Consider the following 17995-nt stretch of genomic DNA (forward strand, 5'->3'; position numbering starts at 1 on the left):
TGCGCGCTTCCGGGCGGCCCCGGGCCCGGCCCCACTTTGCTTTCCAGGTGCTGGGACTAGAGAGGTGCCCGGAAGCCGATCTCTTACCCGCTCGGTCCGCTCCAGGGGACGCCCACCCACCCTCCGCCTTTCGGTGGCGTTCTGGGTCCTGGAGGCGGAGCCGAGGCGACCCCCAGTTCCCACGCCAGCTGGGCCTTGGGAAGGTCCAGGAGGGACGAACCGGGCCAAAGGACGCCCTGGTGAGACCGTTAACCACCCACCCGCTGATAGCACCTTGGGGTTAGAGTAAATGACAGCGCTGCGGCTTACACTGCATTTTCAGAAAACCCGAATTTGGGAAGGTTCCTCAGTTCCCAGACTAGCTGGAGAGAACAGGGATATTGAAATTACCATTATCTGGAAAGCTGAAAGAAACTCAGAATGATTTAGGCCTTTTCATGTGTTAGGAATAATCCGTGCAGTATGTACTTTATGTACCTTTCAAACTTTAGCGGTCATCACGCTGCTGCACGTTTCAGTTGTCCAAACTAGAGTTTTTAATTGGTAATACTTTGGCATGAGTTTTAAAGACAAAGTGAAAGATTTTTTTGTTTGGAAACTCACCTAACTGACATCTAAGAACTCAAGACTTACTGAGGGTAAGATTTTCCACTTTAACAAATGAAAATTTGGTTTTAATATAGTTAAATAGTAAGTATTACATTCTCTAACTTAACAAGTGGTCTTAAATTGAATTATAGTTGACATACAATATTACATTTGTTTCAGGTGTACAGCGTAGCAATTCTATATTTTTATACATTATGAAATCACCTTGATAGGTCTAGTTATTATTATCTAGTTATATATCTAGTATGATATATATCATTATTATATATATAAGTAATCTAGTTTGATTAGTTATTATCTAAGTTACTACAGTATTATTCATTTTATCCCTTATGGTGTATACATTCCCAAGGCTTATTTATTTTATAACTGGAAGTTTGTACCTCTAATTCCCTTCACTTATTTTGACCACCCTTTACTCCCATCCCCTCTGGCAACTTCGGATTTGTTCTCTGTATCTATGAGTCTGTTTCTCTTTTGTTTGTTTGTTTTGTTTCTCAGATTCCACAATAAGTGAAATAATACAGTATTTGTTTTTGTCTGACTTATTTCACTTAGCATAAGACCTTATGAGTCCATTCATGTCCCAAAGGGCAAGATTTCATTCTTTTTTATGGCAGAGTAATATTTCATTGCATATATGTACTGCATTTTTATCAGTTCATCTATCAATGGACACTTAGGTCTCTCCCATGTCTTGGCTTTTATAAATAGTGTTGCAGTGAACATAGAGGTACATATATCTTTTCAAATTAGTGTTTTCATTTTCTTTAGATAAATAGCCAGAAGTGGAATTGCTGAATCATATGATAGTTCTATTTTTAATTTTTTTTAATTTTAATAAACATATAATGTATTTTTATCCCCAGGGGTACAGGTCTGTGAATCGCCAGGTTTACACATTTCACAGCACTCATCATAGCACATACCCTCCCCAATGTCCATTTCCCCACCACCCTCTCCCGTCCCCCCTCCCCCCAGCAACCCTCAGTCTGTTTCTTGAGATTGAGTCTTTTATGGTTTGTCTCCCTCCCAATCCCATCTTTCATTTTTTCTTTTCCTACCTCCCCCCAACCCCCCCCGCCTTGCATCTCCACTTCCTCATATCAAAGAGATCATATGATAGTTGTCTTTCTCTGATTGACTTATTTTGCTAAGCATGATACCCTCTAGTTCCACCCACGTCGTCGCAAATGGCAAGATTTCATGTCTTTTGATGGCTGCATAGTATTCCATTGTGTATATATACCACTCTTCTTTATCCATTCATCTGTTGATGGACATCTAGGCTCTTTCCACAGTTTGGCTGTTGTGGACATTGCTGCTATAAACATTCGGGTGCACGTGCCCCTTCGGAGTACCACGTTTGTATCTTTAGGATATATACCCAGGAGTGCAATTGCTGGGTCATAGGGTAGCTCTATTTTCAGTTTTTTGAGGAACCTCCACACTGTTTTCCAGAGTGGTTGCACCAGCTTGCATTCCCACCAGCAGTGTAGGAGGGTTCCCCTCTCTCCGCATCCTCGCCAGCATCTGTCATTTCTTGACTTGTTAATTTTAGCCATTCTGACTGGTGTGAGGTGGTATCTCATTGTGGTTTTGATTTGTATTTCCCTGATGCCGAGTGATGTGGAGCACTTTTTCATGTGTCTATTGGCCATCTGGATGTCTTCTTTGCAGAAATGTCTGTTCATGTCCTCTGCCCATTTCTTGACTGGATTATTTGTTCTTTGGGTATTGAGTTTGATAAGCTCTTTATAGATTTTGGATACTAGCCCTTTATCTGATATGTCGTTTGCAAATATCTTCTCCCATTCTGTCAGTTGTCTTTTGGTTTTGTTCACTCTTTCCTTTGCTGTGCAAAAGCTTTTGATCTTGATGAAATCCCAATAGTTCATTTTTGCCCTTGCTTCTGTTGCCTTTGGCGATGTTCCTAGGAAGAAGTTGCTGTGGTTGAGGTCAAAGAGGTTGCTGCCTGTGTTCTCCTCAAGGATTTTGATGGATTCCTTTCTCACATTGAGGTCCTTCATCCATTTTGAGTCTATTTTCATGTGTGGTGTAAGGAAATAGTCCAATTTCATTTTTCTGAATGTGGCTGTCCAATTTTCCCAGCACCATTTGTTGAAGAGGCTGTCTTTTTTCCATTGGATATTCTTTCTTGCTTTGTCGAAGATCAGTTGACCATAGAGTTGAGGGTCTATTTCTGGGCTCTCTATTCTGTTCCATTGATCTGTGTGTCTGTTTTTGTGCCAGTACCATGCTGTCTTGATGATGACAGCTTTGTAATAGAGCTTGAAGTCTGGAATTGTGATGCCACCGACTTTGGCTTTCTTTTTCAATATTCCTTTGGCTATTCGAGGTCTTTTCTGGTTCCATATGAATTTTAGGATTATTTGTTCTATTTCTTTAAAAAAATTGGATGGGATTTTGATAGGGATTGCATTAAATGTGTAGATTGCTTTAGGTAGAATAGACATTTTCACAATATTTGTTCTTCCAATCCATGAGCATGGAATATTTTTCCATTTCTTTGTGTCTTCCTCAATTTCTTTCATGAGGACTTTATAGTTTTCTGAGTATAGATTCTTTGCCTCTTTGGTTAGATTTATTCCTAGGTATCTTATGGTTTGGGGCGCGATTGTAAATGGGACTGACTCCTCAATTTCTCTTTCTTCTGTCTTGTTGTTAGTGTAAAGAAATGCGACTGATTTCTGTGCATTGACTTTATATCCTGACACTTTACTGAATTCCTGTATAAGTTCTAGCAGTTTTGGAGTGGAGGCTTTTGGGTTTTCCACATATAGTATCATATCATCTGCAAAGAGTGATAGTTTGACTTCTTCTTTGCCAATTTGGATGCCTTTAATTTCTTTTTGTTGTCTGATTGCTGAGGCTAGGACTTCTAGTACTATATTGAACAGCAGTGGTGATAACGGACATCCCTGCCGTGTTCCTGACCTTAGCGGAAAAGCTTTCAGTTTTTCTCCATTGAGAATGATATTTGCGGTGGGTTTTTCATAGATGACTTTGATAATATTGAGGTATGTGCCTTTTATCCCTACACTTTGAAGAGTTTTAATCAGGAAGGGATGCTGCACTTTGTCAAATGCTTTTTCGGCATCTATTGAGAGTATCATATGGTTCTTACTCTTTCTTTTATTAATGTATTGTATCACATTGATGGATTTGCGGATGTTGAACCAACCTTGCAGCCCTGGAATAAATCCCACTTGGTCGTGGTGAATAATCCTTTTAATGTATTGTTGTATCCTATTGGCCAGTATTTGGGTGAGAATTTTTGCATCTGTGTTCATCAAGGATATGGGTCTGTAATTCTCTTTTTTGGTGGGATCCTTGTCTGGTTTTGGGATCAAGGTGATGCTGGCCTCATAGAATGAGTTTGGAAGTTTTCCTTCCATTTCTATTTTTTGGAACAGTTTCAGGAGAATAGGAATTAATTCTTCTTTAAATGTTTGGTAGAAGCTACTTCTCCGCCATCTTGACTCCTCTCTATTTTTAATTTTTTTTAAATTTTTATTTATTTGTCAGAGATAGAGTGGGAGAGAGAGTGAGCGAGCACAGGCAGAGGCAGAGGGAGAAGCAGGCTCCCCGCCAAGCAAGGAGCCCAATGTGGAACTCGATCCCAGGACGCTGGGATCATGACCTGAGCCGAAGGCAGCTGCCCAACCAACTGAGCCACCCAGGCGTCCCTCTATTTTTAATTTTTAAGGAAACTCCATACAGTTTTCCACAGTGACTGCACCGATTTGCATTCCCAGCAGCAGTGCATGAAGGTTCCTGTTTCTCCATATTCTTGCCATTTTTTTCTTTTTTGAGAACAAATAGAGATGTGTTCTCAACACTCAGGAGCCTGGTGTCTAAAAAATGAGTATCAAGGAGACTCATTTGATTAATTAGTGAGCTGTTGAATCAGTAAAATTAAGTAAGTCAATGGCCATTTCAAAATTTTGCATGAGTCTTTTTAAATCATTTAAAAATTAAGTTTTGAAGAACCAAGTTTTGTTTGAAACCAACATCTTGGGATAATAAAAAGATGGTCTTGATGACAGAAGAGAAAGCACATTGGAGGTAATTTCAGATGGAAGGATGAACAGAAAAAAAATTATTTTTTTGTTTATATGTGTATGTTTATATCAAGTGGCTTATGGGTGGTAGGGGGAGAGGATATCTGCCTTCCCATTCTGTTTCTAACAATTTGCTTGTTTCCCAAATTCTAGCATGGTGAGACACCTAGTGGTAAGGTAGAATAGTTACAATGGCTCTAAAATTCAAGAAGGATTTCTTGACCTAATTTTAACTTGCTTTATAGACTGATTCTCAAAGAAGAGGAAATATTCATGGGTAGAGGTGCAATGTGAAAGCTCATTATATGTCATTAACTTAATATTTGGAAAACAAAATCGTCTTGAAGCATAATACAAGTTATAGAAAGCAAAGTTTGATTATCTTGGCTGGTAAGCATGTACAGAAGATAGCAGTCATTCTTATGATCTCTGGTGATGTAGATCAGAAAATAACATGTCTGAGATTTACCAGAATTGAATATAAGTTTAAAAGGTTGAAAAACACTTAGATATTTTGCCCAATAGTAATCATCCCATGATCATTTTACCATAAAAAATCTTGTTTTGAGTTTGAAATAACATTTGTTGTTGTTGTTGTTTTTAAAAACTCATTCACTTAGGCACTTAATTAACCTAGGCATAAATATATTACTTTGCCATTATAGACAACTAAAATATACTTTCCCAGGATCTTTTAATAGAGAAAAATCATGCATTTGGTCTGGAGAAAACTTTGAAAGAATGACAGTTTTCTTAGCGTTCTTTGAATAATCTGGAGAAATACCAGAAACTATGATAATTTTCTTCCCTTCACACGCTTTAAGATTTGAGTTTTGAAAAAGAAGGAATGTGATAATACTGTTAAGAAAAGGTTGAGGAACAGACCTGTGCCCCTAGGGAAAATAATACATTGTATGTTAATAAAAATAATTAATAAAAAATTAAAAAAATAAAATACAGGACTTGACTGCTGAAAAGAACAAAACGCTGAGGAGAAAAAAAATCAAAGAGAAAAAGTAAATTAAAAAAAAAGAAAAGGTTGAGGAGTATTTCCTAGTGTCGTTCCTTACACATATAATTACTAAGTAACTCATTAAGTAATTACAAAGTAATTTACTTGAATTCTGTACTTGTAATTTCAAGAATATCATTAAGGGTGAGTTTTCCACAAAGAGTTGTCTGTTATCTGTGAATTCAAGCCTGCAACTGGACCTGATGTCTCAAAATATTTAGAAAATGAGACAAGAATAACATGCTAGGTTTGTAATGGCCCTGTATCTCTGAGGCGCTGGTTCATTTTGGTTAGCTCAAGAAGAATGTATTAGTAATTTATCAGTCAGCCAAGGAGTCTTTGCAAAGTTATGAGTCTGGGAGCTCAGACCTTGAGAATGTTCATGGGGATTGGATTTCTGCCTATGTTACAAGTATGAATAACATTATCCTGGCATTTCTTGGTCAAGTTGCAGTCAAATCTAGTGGCAGCACTCATTTGACACATTTCCAAAAACATGTTCAAAAATTGGCATAAGTTTTTTTTTTAAAGATTTTATTTATTTATTTGGCAGGGAGAGAGATCACAAGCAGGGACAGAGGCAGACAGAGAGAGAGGGGGAAGCAGGCTCCCCGCCGAGCAGAGAGCCCGATGCGGGGCTCCGTCCCAGGACCCTGAGACCAGGACCCGAGCCAAAGGCAGAGGCTCAACCCACTGAGCCCCCCAGTGCCCCTGGCATAAAGTTGTTTATTTTTATTTTTATTTTTTTTTTAAAGATTTATTTATTTATTCATTTGACAGACGGAGATCACAAGTAGACAGAGAAGCAGGCAGAGAGAGAGGAGAAAGCAGGCTCCCCGCTGAGCAGAGAGCCGGACACGGGGCTTGATCCCAGGACTTGGGACCACGACCCCAGCCGAAGGCAGAGGCCCCAACCCACTGAGCCACCCAGGCGCCCCACCCTGGCATAAAGTTTTTTAAACAGCTTTACTTAAATACCAGAACTTTGAAGGGAAATATCCAACTGACTAGATATAGGCCAGTATGAATAAGCTAGAATATTAAAACTATTATTATGTACTTTAGTGCTGTTAAAATCATAAGGTAATAAAATCTAAAAATGATGCTGCCAGATTTTTTCCCTCAAGTGTAGTTTAAGAAAATGTGCGTAGCACTTAGACTATGCTTAATCAAATATCTGTGAATATGTATAACCCCCAAATTTTGGTTTTTATGATGCTAAAAGTTGGGCAAAGTAATATACAAATGAGTATATATTAGAGTAGATTTATTTTTTATTTATTTTTAAAAGATATTATATATTTACTTGACAGAGAAAGAGAGCACAAGCAGGGGGAGCAGGCAGAGGGAGAAGCAAACTCCCCGCTGGCAGGGACCCCTATGTGGGGCTCCATCCCAGGACCCTGGGATCATGACCTGAGCTGAAGGCAGACACCTAACAACTGAGCCACCCAGGCACCCCCTAGATTTATTTTTTAAAGTAACTTTTCTTATTGCCATAACATTTTCCATTATTATTCATATTCCTAACAAGTAATATATTTTGGTATAAGCTGCTAGGCTACTCATTTCAAAGGAAGAATAAAATTTGTTTTCCCTTTGTAGAAACAGAGATTTTGAAGATGTCAGAGAGACGTTCAAGTCAAGCTTGCCCTGGAGCGGGAAATGAGGTGGACTGTCCTGCTGTCAGTTTCAAATACTCCGGCTTCAGAGACTTTTGCTCCACATCTTCATTTCAAGATAGTGGCTACAGTGAATTGTTACAACCTTGCAACTTTGATAATACAGATAAAGAGTTTTTTGGAAAGAAAGAAAAAGGCCCAACATTAATCCATGAACATCCTGAAACTTCATATCTGGGCTTAACTCATCCTTTAGAATCTCCAACTCAAAAGAAGAGATTTTTCTTTCCTAGGAAGGAGAACGATAAAACTCCAGAACTTTGTGAAACCCCTAAAGTCAGTGGAAAAAAATGTTTACTGCGTAGAAGGTTGGACATATCTTTCTCTCTCCTAAAGGGGGACTTTGAATCACAAAATAGTTCTCTAGAAAGTAGTATAAACCAAGTTCTCAACTTAGAAAAAAATATTCCAGGCAGTGCTTCAAGTTTTCCAAGGCAAACCAGTTTTAGTCCTTTAGTTACTAGTACTTTGAAAACAGAAGAAACAACTTCCAGCAGTCAAAAATTGAGACTTAATTTTTCTCAACAGAAGACTTCCACAGTTGATGATTCCAAAGATGACTGTAGCCTATTTGAGGTTGAATGTATATCTCCGATTCAGGGTAATAGTTTTAAAGACTCTATCACACATGACCTTAGTGACAGCAGTCTCTTTGTTAATGATGAGAATATATATCCCAAACTTCTGGGCTCCTCTGCTAGCGGAACATCTTATGGAACAAACGAGAACTTATGTGTGACTCCAGTAAGTAGTCTTGTAGCAAACATTAAATTTAATGCAAGTCAAAGGCTCTCTCCTTCAGCTGAAGTGAAGGGCAATATTTCAACACCTGAAGACAGTGGTTTTAACTCACTTTGTTTGGATAAATCAGAAGATTCCCTTTCTGACCAGGAGGGTTCTTTTCGAGAACTTTGGAAACAAAAGGGAACGGTCAAAGTGGAGGACACCATAAAAAAGTCAAGGCATCTCCGAAGGCTGAGAAGATTGTCCACGCTTCAGGAACAAAGCTCACCGTCTGAGACAGAGAGGGACTCTGACTTGGAAGCAACACCAGCCGCTGCTTCAGACACCTCGGAGAATCAGCTGAGCAGTAACAATGAGATTTTAAGCTTTAAGAATTTATCAAAGACCCCAGCCTTGCAGTTAGTGCACGAGCTCTTCATGAGAAACAAAAGAAAAAGATTCCAGCAAACTGGTGCTCATGAATGGTTAGAAGAGAAGGATGGGGGGCGAATAGCCGTACTACAGTGTGTCCTCGCAGGACTGATTGGCAAGAAAATGGGTATAGAAAAATTGGACATCTTAACAGAATTAAAATATAGAAATTTAAAACATATTCTTGCTATGGTTTTAGGTTCCTTGACTGCAGAAAACCTATGCAGGTAAGAAATAAAAATTTTTTTCTGAAGTAAAACTTCCTTCTTGTCACTTTTTTATTTCCTTAAAGTTGGAAAGCTTTTCTATGAGTTGAGTAGTTGTCCTGTTTTTTATTTGTTTTGTTTTATTATTTCTGTCTTTATCAAAGTGTTTTGTGAGCTTCCTAATAGTGGTTTACTGAGCTTCCTAAGAGAGCTTACTAATATGGTTACTTCTGTTTAAATTCTTGTTTTAGGGGTGCCTGGGTGGCTCAGTTGGTTGGGGGTCTGACTCCTGGTTTTGGCTGGAGTCAGGTTGTGGGGTGGAGCTCTGTCTTGGTCTTTGGATCTCAGTGGGGAGTCTCCTGGGGGGTTTTCTCCCCCTGCCCCTCCACTCCAACCTCTGTTTCTCTCTCTTTAAAATAAATAAATAAATCTCTAAAGAAAATGAAATCCTGTTTTAGAAGCATCAATGTAGTCTTCTGGATAAAGTTCACGTCACTGTCATTTGGGAAGAGAGTTTCTAAATGTTGAACTTTAAATTTTCAAGATGGTAAGCTATATTCCACAAAAGTTATTTAATGATTTAATAGTTCATATCTTGTTTTCAGATTGCAAATTGTATTAAAGTTATGACACTTGGCCAGAAATAATGTAAAGTATTATGGTGACTAAGAAATGATAACATACAAAGGATACCATTTAATTATTTAATCTAAATTCTAGAATCTAAAATGATGGTTAGCTTTCATTTTAGGGGTTAGTTTTTCCAGAAACCGAGGGAATATGGATTAGTGCATTTTCATTGCTAACATGGCAGTGTAAGGTGGTTACTTTTGGGAATTTCAAGGAATTAGAAACTGAATAATTTCTGTTAATAGAAATTCTAGTATCTTGGATGCTGCTACATAAAGAGAAACAGACATTTAGGAGGACTGAGGACAGGAACTAGGGTTACAAAGACTAAAGTGAGACTGTGTTCATACTGGCAATTCTGGGGAGTTGCAAGACTATCAGAAGACAAGACCCTTGGGAATGCCATGTCTAGGAAGGAGGGAAGTCTGTAGAACAGGACTTCTGCAAGGCGACAGTTGGGGAAGGGTCTGCAGGAGCGTTTGTGAATTTGATTTTTGAAGAGATATGTCAAGAGTTTGGGTCATAGAATCCTTGATGTTTTTATGGCTACTACTTCTATTAAAGCCCTTCTTCACCTTTCCTCCACAAATTATTTGTAGGCTGTTGTAGAGAATTGTAGAATTTCATAGCTAGAAGTCTTTTGAGACACCTAGTCTAACCACATATTTTGAAGATGAGGAAACTGTGTTCCAGAGAATTTAAGTGACCTGCCAACCGTCATTCAAGGAGATAGGAATATATCTAGGTCTATAATTGAGCTCTCTGATTTTTCTTTTTAAGAGAGGGAGAGGTAGGGGCAGGGGCAGAAAGAGAGAATTTTAAGCAGGCTTCATGCTGGGTGTGGAGCCCAATGCCAGGCTTGATCCCACGACCCTGAGATCATGACCTGAGCTGAAATCAAGAGTCAGACACTTAACTGACTGAGCCACCCAGGTGCCCCGAGCCCTCTGTTTTCCAATCTAATACTGTCTCACAAACTCATATTAAGATTTAAAGCCTTTCTAAATAAACTTGACCCAGAATGTACTTGGTGTAATCCAAGTGGACATAGTGTACCTGTATGTATATGCCTTTTAAAAAATGTTTGAATGAGATAAATTGTTTAAGAAATCAAGGAGATGGCTGAAATATAGGAAGTTTATTTTTATATGCTGTAGTATTTGGATAGAGACCAGTTAAAAACTTGGGTGATACTTTTGGGTGCTCACTTGTGGGAACAGTTGATATTCGGTCATATTTTTGTAATTACTTCTTTTCCACAGCCCTCCAAATGCATAGTATTTGTACTGCAGAATGCGTGTATAATGTTAGCAGAGTTGATTCTCGGTAATGTGAGAGATTATGGTCAGTTGAAATAACTGTGGCAAATACCCAATTGCATAGCTCATTTCTGCCCCATTAACAGGTGACTTCCTGCCTTTTCCTTCCCATCAATCTGATATAAGACACATGTACTGGCTTAGGGAGAGGCAAGGCAGTTGAAGTGGCCACAGTAACCGGAAGGACAGTATTACCTCCATAACAGCAAGCAACCTTTTTGTAATTGTCTGATCTTATTCCCTTTGAGTGATTTAAATTAGAGTAATAAAAAAGATCAGATTAACAGCTGAGAGATTATCTTTTCTTTCATAATTTGTATAGCCAAAGTTATTCATAAATGGGCAATCACTGGATATAAATTGAGGGTTTTTTGTTTGTTTGCTGTTTGTTTGTTTTTATCTGCTTCATTCTTATCAACTTTGGTTTCTAAAACAGGAACTTTGTAGTGTTACCCATCATAATGATTGGCACTTAGTATGTCCAGTGAATTACTGATAGTTCTAATGTTTGTTTAAACAAAATGATAAATTTGTTAAGTGCATTCATAGGAGGAATAAACACCCCTTGTTCTGTACGGATGATAATCATTTTCTACACGTTGTGTTCCAAAGTTTTAATTTTAGTTGCACATTTGAATGTAAATCCTCTTAATCAGTCTCCCAGTGGACTCATATTGGCTTTTATTTTAAAGATTTTATTTATTTATTTGACAGACAGAGATCACAGGTAGGCAGCGAGGCAGGCAGAGAGAGAGGAGGAAGCAGGCTCCCTGCCGAGCAGAGAGCCCGATGCGGGGCTCAATCCCAGGACCCTGAGATCATGACCTGAGCCAAAGGCAGAGGCTTTAACCCACTGAGCCACCCACGCACCCTCGTATTGGCTTTTTATGAAACTATGTTTTTCCTTTAACCATTTGTAAGATGATAATGTATTGATATAATGCTGGCATGTACTTAATATTTTAATGGGAATTCTGTCGTATGGTGAAACAATATGGAGCAACAATGTAGGTCAAGTCATATTTTACTGTCCAAAATCTTTAAAACAAGTTTTTCTTATTAATTTCCATATGCAAAAAAATGTTAATTTTGTGGAATATGTGCACTATAAAGACCAATTATTTTGTTGTAGTGTTTGGAAAGTGAGCAGAAATTGGCGTGAAATTATTTTTCAAGATAAAAAAGCAAATCGGAGGAGGAAATTTTATATCTCACAACTGAAAGCAGATTCTGAGGTAATGTATACAATACTTTTCTCAAATGGATTTGTAAAAATAATAATCACAAGTTGCCAGACAACCTAATTTAACCATTTTCATTTAGCAAACATTCCCTCATGAATGTTTTACCTCTCCCAAACTCCATTTCCTTCCAGTCCATAAGTGAAGTAGACTGCCCAGCCTCAAGAGCATCCTAGGGTTTGTTGTTGAAGTGTGTGTGCTGTTAGCAGGGTTTGAATACCAGTGCTCTGCCGGATCCTATTCATAATTAGATGTCCTTATAGCATTTTCTATCTAGTCTTTTGAGTGGATACTATGTGCCAATTGCTCAGATTACAATGGTGAACCTTTCTGAAATGGTGCCCACTCTCTTGGAGCTCAGGCCCCATGGGTGATACAAATAAGCAGGTGATTATAATACAGGTGTGTTAGGGGCTGCCCAGAGTTTTTTCTACTGGAACATTTGAAAGGGGCATTTGATACTTGGGAATCAAGAGAAGGCTTTTCAGAAGAAGCACAACTCTGCTGAGACCTGAAGGATGGAGTGAGTGGCTTACCGAGTGAAGATGGGGAGGAGCGTTTCCGCAGAGAGGGTAGCATTGAGGAAGGCCTGGAAGTGAGTGAGTGTGGCAGACAAGCACTGGTAAAGCATCATAAGCCTGTATTTTCTTGAAGATTTGAGAACCAGCTTTGAATTGATAGGAAAAGTTCTGCAGAAGCTGATTTATTCTTCCGAGCGACACTACTTTGTGTCCTAGACATCTCGTAACTCTCGCACCTGTGTGTACTGTATATGCAACTTTCAGACCTTTCTTGGCCATCAGTATTAAGAGAAACCACAAGAGTTCACTCTCTTACCCTTGTTCTAGTAAAAAGCATTTAATGATGTAAGTAAATTTCTAACTGGACAAAATATGATAATTGAGCTGACACATGGTTTAAACAAATATTAATACCTAGATACGGATTGGTAGGTTTCTCATTACAATGAAATATCAGGGACTGCACCTAACTAAAATGTTGACCTTCCTTTTTACTTTGAAGAAAAGTTTTAACCCTTTTCACCTATGATATTGCCTTACAGCTTACAGTTCCTGGCCACTTAACTGCTGCAGCTTCTGGCCCTGGGAGCTTATAATCAAGAAAATATAAATTGCCTTCTTAACTTCTGATCTTTTTAGAGTGCTGCTCTATGTGCTAAGGACTTACTTTAAAAAATAATTTTTTAAGAGATTTTATTTATTAATTTGAGAGAGAGCAGCAGAGGGAGAGGGAGAAGTAGGCTCCCCACCAGGCAGTGAGACAGACTCGAGGAGCTGGATCCTAGGACCCTGGGATCATGACCTAAGCTGAAGGTAGACTTTTACCCAACTGAGCCACCCAGGAGCCCCTTAAAAAGACAATTTTTTAAAAAGATTTTATTTATTTATTTGACAGAGAGAGATCACAAGTAGGCAGAGAGGCAGGCAGAGAGAGGGAGAGAGGAAGGAAGCAGGCTCCCTGCTGAGCAGAGAGCCCGATATAGGGCTCAATCCCAGGACCCTGGGATCATGACCTGAGCCGAAGGCAGAGGCTTTAACCCGCTGAGCCACCCAGGCGCCCCCAAAAGACAATTTTTTAAAAGATTTTATTTCTTTATTTGAGAGAGGGGGGGGGCACAAACAGGGGGAGAAGCAGGCAGAGGGAGAGGGAGAAGCTGACTGCCTGCTGAGCAGGGAGCCAGAGTGGGGCTGGATCCCAGGATTCTGGGATCATGATGTGAGCCAAAGGCAGATGCTTAACAAACTGAGCCACCCAGGTGCCCCCCAAAACAATTTTTAAGCAAGCATCTATTAATATTAAACTGTTAGCTCCATGTACATTGTACATCCTACAGGGAAAGAAATGTGGTTGTGTTTGGCAACACTTAAGGTAATTCTAGATAAAATATTCTGTCTTCATCTCCTGGCCACCACTTCTTTGTTCCAACTTTATTTCTTAAAGGACTATACTTTTTCCTTACTTGAACCTTTTTCTCTTATTATGGTTTGCTTTTTAATTTTTTTTTTCAAAGTAAAACAAGTACATGGTTTAAAAAGTCAAATTGGGCTACAAGGCTTATAACAAAACACATTCTCTTGCCTGTCTCTTCCTACTCTTGATTCTTGCCCCAAGTTAATCACTTTCAATTCTTCATTTGTTCCTTTTCAGATTTGCCTCTACATTTCTAAATAGCATGCCTTTCCTGCTATTTCTTGGCTTTTTTTTTTTTTTTTAAGAATTTGTTCTCCAACCTCTCACCACTTCTACCACTACCTACCCACCTACTGACCCGTCTCGCTGAACTCCTTTCTCCTTTTCTCCTGTCTCACTAATGTAACCACACCACTATTTGGGAGTGAATCAGAATTAGGTGCTGACATTATTAAGACTGTGTTGAAATTTTGAGTTTTTGACAGCTGAAACATGCAGTACACTATGATTACACCTTTTTTCTATATAAACTTTTTTTTCCAGAGTTAATAATTGCCTAGTTTCTTTCTTTTGTTTTGCTTAGTGTTTCTCTGTACAGATCCCCGATTCATCTCCTATTATCCACCAGAACTGGAAATCTCCTCTGTGTAAGTCCAGACAAATCAGGTATTCTTCCTGTTCCTTCCTTTCCCTAGAGACATCCTTCCTGGTGCACTTTGCCATCCTATTCTGATACGGACCGGTTGCTTTCCACATGAACTATCTTAATGTGTATTATTGACCCAAACAGAAACATTACAAGACAAAGTTGTTTGATGGTTTTCCTCATACTTGTGTAATGTCTCTGAAATTTCCTTATGTATAAAAGTTAGAAGGCAAACACCGGCTACGTGTCATAGGATTTCAATTTCATCTATTTGCTTTGCAGCCGTGAGAATGAGTGTTAGAATTGGGATATGCCTTTTCCATCGAATTTCTTAATTTACTGTATTCCTCACTGTTCTTTTTTTTTTAAGATTTTATTTATTTATTTGATAGACAGAGATCACAAGTAGGCAGAGAGGCAGGCAGAGAGAGAGGAGGAAGCAGGCGCCCCACTGAGCAGAAAGCCTGATGCGGGGCTCGATCCCAGGACCCTGGGACCATGACCTGAGCTGAAAGCAGAGGCTTTAACCCACTGAGCCACCCAGGCGCCCCCCTCACTGTTCTCTTATAACCATGGAAATGACCAACCATACAGGGACTCCACTCTCACATTTAAATATCTTCCTGTAACATGATATGACCATCTTTGAAAAATTTTGGCCCTCACGAATATGTGCCTTGGTTGCCTGTTTTGCCTCCTTTGCTCAGAGATGGAAGCACACATTTTAAACTCTAGGAGGCCTGGGTTTAGACTGTTTTATTCACTTGGCACCTTTAGGAGTTCTATAAATATTTGTTAAATAAATGAATATTTATTCTGTAGCTGAAATGTGTTTCAACAACCTATCTCTATTCATTTTGTTGGTTCATACACAATCACTGTGTTTACCAACCACATCGAAATCCATCAAAATTTTGGTATGCTGTTGTGTTGTGTTCTTGTGTCCTAGGCTGCAAGTTACTTATTCAAATGTCCTATAAAGAAATGTATTGAGTCCTTGAAAAAGTTCATTTGTATTCATTCTAGTTTTAGAAAACAAATATTCATCCATTACACTTAAGCTTATGTTGTTTTAACTGTTAATCACAGAATTTTTCACGACCAGCTAATCTTATTTCCTATATTTATCATTCTATAATTTCTCTTATTTTCTCTCTCCTTACTTTTAGGAGCCAATTGTGGCAAAGGGAAACTATCAAGGGAGAGGAAGCACAATTTTAGGTAGACACATGAGGAAATTCACTCTCAGTACATTTTATTTTGATAAATGTTCAAGAATGCCAATTTGTCAAAAAAAAAAAAAGAAACCAAAACCTTATATTTTTCCATTACCAACCTGAACAAAATAGTGGGCTTACTGAAAATATTTCTAGGCTGAATATTTAAGTAATGTGGAAATCCAGTTCAGAGAAGAGATACATTTTATTTCCTTTTAAAATACCAAAGATTTTTTTATTAAAACGTAAGTATAAAAATGATTCCAGTATTTACACATTATTGTAAAAACTAACTAAACTAATTAGATCTCATGGTCTAACCAGGCATTATTCTTCTGACATGTGGCTAAGGTAAGAAACCTTCAAAGAATTCCATGATACCCCATAGCAAACTTTACAAAGATTTGCCTCTTCTTAAACCTTGACTTAAACAATGAATCTTGGAACACTGAAAAAATAAATCTTTTAAAAAATTAAAAGTTAAAAAAAACAAAAAACAAAAAACAAACCTTGCCTTAAAAGAGGGGTTTGGCCAACTCCAGTCTGTGGGCCAATACTGTCCATCATTTCTGTTTTTAAAGTAAGTTGCTTTGGAACACAGCCTTGCCCTTTCATGTACATATCACTACAGCTTCTTTTGCCAAAATGGGTTGAGTAGCTGTGACTATCTGGCCTGAAAAATGTAAAATAGACACTATCTGGCCCTTTTCTGGAAAAGTTTGCCAACCCATGCCTTAAACAGAAAAATAACCAATCATGCAAGCTTAAAGCTAACATTTATTGTTTTAACATTGTTCCTGTATATTTCTTTGACATTTAAATGTTAGATAAGAGATTTTTCGTCTAAAAAGGGAAGTTTAGGGAGAAAATTCTAGTGGAATTTAGTGTGAAATCACTTTCGGCGTTCAAATACACGTGCATCAGAAAACTGTTCTGGAACTTTCGATATTACGGTACTGACCCCTCTTCTCTTTTACCGCAGGGAGCTAGAGTAAATGTTGAGGATGCCGCCACTAGGCTCCATCTTTTAAATCGATCAGCTTTAAGATCTGTGCAAGCTCAGGCTAAGATACCAGGTTTTCAGAAAGGAGAAGTTTCAACATTTTCTCCTTGGGGAGAAGTTTTGACACCTATAGCAAGTTCTTCTGTTACCCCCTTAAGTAGTAAACAGGAAGAATATGTTAAGGTGAGTATTTCTCCTAAGTTATTAGAAATAAATATTTAGAGTTTGAAATAAAGTGATTCTCTGGATGAAATTGGAAGATTTAGTGTGTATGCTTTCACTGCAGGTTGCCAAAACACTATTTATTGATGAAGCCTTAAAACCTTGCCCCCGGTGCCAATCCCCTGCTAAGTACCAGCCATATAAGAAAAGGGGACTGTGTAGCCGCACAGCCTGTGGTTTTGACTTTTGTGTGTTATGTTTGTGTGCTTATCATGGGTCTGAAGAATGTAGTAGAGGAGCAGCAAAGCCAAGAACTAGAAAAGATGCTCTTCCAGGAAGTGCCCAGAGTAAGCGGAATTTAAAACGCCTTTAAAGAGACTCTCAAATAAAAGAAGCATTCCCCCTAAACAACGTTTTGTCTGACTTAAAATTATGGCTATTTTGAAAGCATGCAACATTTCCCATTAATGACCGATGGTGATTTATTTCCTCTTTTGTATATATCATAATCTATGTCTGTATTCTTTAAAGTGATGAGTTTGAAAAAATTTTATTTTACTGTGTCGCATTTTCCCATTTTAATACGTGTTTTTAAATAAAGAGTTTTTAATGTTATATATATGTATTTAACTGTTTCATGTAACCTTTGCAAATTATGCATTTCATCACTCTGTGTTGAAATGTTCTTCAATCACTTTTTAAAAATAGTTTTCCAAGTAATATTACAAATTTTGAACTTGAGACAGATGGCCTTATAGATTTGGAAAATGAGTATTTGACTGAAATGAAATATAAATAAAATGTTTTCAGAAGTTCTATTGAATTTACTCTATAATTTCAATCTTTTAATTTAGTGAATATCGTATGTGAGCAGACTTCTGGTTAAATAAAATTTATGTAATGATTACTAAGAAGACATAAAAGTAACTTCTTAACATAGGTTGTAATTCACAATGAGAATCTCAGTCAGTTAGTAAATCCTCATAAGTCATGTACTTCATTTAAATACTTTTTTAAAATTCCAGAACTAGGGGCACCTGGGTGGCTCAGTGGGTTAAAGCCTCTGCCTTCGGCTCGGGTCATGATCTCAGGGTCC

General features: G+C 38.1%; 1 protein-coding gene across 1 annotated transcript; it reads left to right on the forward strand.

Moving 5' to 3' along the window:
• Positions 1-556: 556 nt before the first annotated feature.
• On the forward strand, positions 557-17720 carry FBXO43 (F-box protein 43; the record flags this gene model as incomplete). Its single annotated transcript, XM_080802507.1, is given in 7 exon segments — positions 557-572; positions 575-608; positions 610-638; positions 7312-8770; positions 11831-11933; positions 16717-16920; positions 17024-17720. Coding segments are annotated over 7 exon segments (2094 nt in total). The 3' UTR covers positions 17273-17720.
• Positions 17721-17995: the final 275 nt, after the last annotated feature.

The sequence above is a fragment of the Martes martes genome, assembly GCF_963455335.1.
Source record: "Martes martes genome assembly, chromosome: 4".
Classification (NCBI taxonomy): domain Eukaryota; kingdom Metazoa; phylum Chordata; class Mammalia; order Carnivora; family Mustelidae; genus Martes; species Martes martes.